This window comes from Chaetura pelagica, unplaced genomic scaffold (genome assembly GCF_000747805.2).
Source record: "Chaetura pelagica isolate M959 unplaced genomic scaffold, ChaPel_1.0 scaffold139, whole genome shotgun sequence".
NCBI classification, from domain to species: Eukaryota; Metazoa; Chordata; class Aves; order Apodiformes; family Apodidae; genus Chaetura; species Chaetura pelagica.
This window is the reverse complement of record NW_009970717.1, coordinates 1,866,574-1,868,813: the sequence shown is the minus strand read 5'-3', so window position 1 is coordinate 1,868,813 and position 2,240 is coordinate 1,866,574. Positions and strand designations below refer to the sequence as shown.

General features: G+C 37.3%; 1 protein-coding gene across 1 annotated transcript in view; it reads left to right on the top strand.

Moving 5' to 3' along the window:
* The window catches only part of CA7 (carbonic anhydrase VII), an 8,010-nt gene that overhangs the window by 3,129 nt on the left and 2,641 nt on the right, over positions 1-2,240 (top strand). Inside the window, exon 3 of the mRNA XM_010006179.1 lies at positions 1,642-1,760. Coding sequence (XP_010004481.1) covers positions 1,642-1,760 — 119 coding nt within the window. The remainder of the gene's footprint in view (positions 1-1,641; positions 1,761-2,240) is intronic.

Here is a 2,240-nt window from a genome sequence, read left to right as displayed (position 1 = left end):
GTTCAGTTTCTCCAGAAATTAAAATCTTCAGCTAAATCTTTGGTAGCAAGTTGTGTATGTTTGACTATCTGTAGTTGTATATTATTCTTCTCTCTTAGCTCTTGGCAGAGAATTTAAATGCTTTAAGCGATTGATTGCTTCTGTTAAATCTGCTTCCATGGCAGACCTTGCTTTTACATCTGGAGTAGTAGGGGAAGAACATTAAAATGGAGGTTATGAAGTAGCTGATAAATGGAAAGAGTCCATTTTTAAAAAAACACACCCTGAGCAATTTTTAAGCCTATGAACTGATTAATATTTCATTGGGGTGTGTTTATTGATTCTAGCAAGAGGGATATCCAACATTTTCAAGACAAGTTACATTTTCTATGAAATGACTTGTCTGTGCTGGTAACCCTTGGAAGTAGAGACGGGGGTTAAAATGCCAGGTATTTTGTTTCAAAATTTTCCTGGAATCAATCTAAAACTTCTCAACAGAATGGTCAGGTTTTCAAGCATATTTGCTGAATTTGAAGATAAGACTGAATGTGCATTTTCTAAAATTTTACCTAGACCCATTAATCATATTGCCCCACAAAGAGAATTTGTAAAAATACATAAGGAAGTATTATCTTGGTTTTCTAGCTCCTTTTGTGCAATTCTAAGCTGAACTATATGATGTAACAGTAAATTTTATCCAGCTTCATAAGTTTAAGAACATCAACTGTTAATCTGCATTTACAGGTACAGACTCAGAGCACATGTAGGAATTAAGGCTTCTGCCATTTCTACACTAAAGCACATGCCTTGTTTTAGTAACACTTTCAAGGAATAAGACTGCTAGGAGTGCAAAATATGCTTTAAAGTGTTTTTAGTGGTGTTGAAATAGATCTAGTGACTCACAGCTCTGCATAAATGGCATAACAATTTTGACAGTAACCCATCATAGCTAGATTTCTTAATGATTGAGACAGGTGATACATTCCATTGGTAATTTCAGAAAAAAACCCACATTTTAGGAGGTACTTATGCTATTAATACTAAATCCTTTGCTTTGGCAAGGCTGGCTTCCTGCAGTAAGGCTAGCTGGAACTATGCACAAGTGTGAGCCTCAGCTTTCATTTTTTTAAATAAAATGTGATGTACTACACTGAGGATAAGTGCTTTACAGATACTAAAAGTAATTTTGATTTTCTTTAATATAAGACATTGATCAGGATTTTGTCTGACTACTTATTTGATCTAGAGCCATATCAAATTACATGAGGGTTACTGCTGCTGTTGATAAAGTATCATCTATAGGTGGCATCTTAAACATTTGTCTGTTCTAAAGTGTTATTTCTGAATGATTTATGAAGTTGCTCCATAGCATTTCCTCCCCTTTATGAAGTGATTTGAGATTCTGAATGGTGTAATGTAAAGTAGAAGCTATTATACTACCTGTTCTATGGCATCAGGTATTTAAAGGAAAAGGAATATAGATAACCTCCAAAGGAATGAAACATTCTGAAGAGGAAATACTTAGCTGAATTGTCTAACTGGTGCTCAAGGTATCTACAGTCTTTTTTCCAGTGTTGTGCCAACTGGTTATTTTTTTTTACTAACAGGAAGCTAAAAAGCCAGAATACTTAAGCCTTTTTCTCTTTTTTTTTTCCTGCCTAGCAATCAGTGGTGGTCCTTTCGAGAATCCATTTCGGCTAAAGCAGTTTCACTTTCACTGGGGGACAAAACCCAGCCAGGGATCAGAGCATACAATTGATGGCAAACCTTTCCCCTGTGAGGTAATATGTTTTTACAGATGGCATTAATTCATGCAAATGCTGTTGACAAATGTTTGCAGAGAGGACTGCATGTCCCTTAGGATTCTGATTGCTTACTCAGGATGGTTAGGTCAGCACAGACTTTAATGAGAATTTTGTACCCTACACTGCAGCTATCTGTTGATCACCCTGTTTTTTGGAATGCAGAGTTGTCACTGCAGTGCAGCCCTTTCTCCAAGATACTCAGTCATCTTGTCCTAGTCACCTGGCATAGCAAGCCCTACAGTTGAGCTGCTGGGCTCACTCAGCACCTCTAACAGTCCTTTGCTGTGTAGTTTAGCCTGCTGTGCACAATTGCTTATATCTGTACTTATACAGATTGGAAGGACATACTGAAACATGATGCTGAGAAGCAGTGTACAGCTCCACTAGCTGGCAGTTAGGTTATGCTTCAGCTGACATCCACAACCTATGCCTTCCACAGCTTAGAAATGGCTTCAT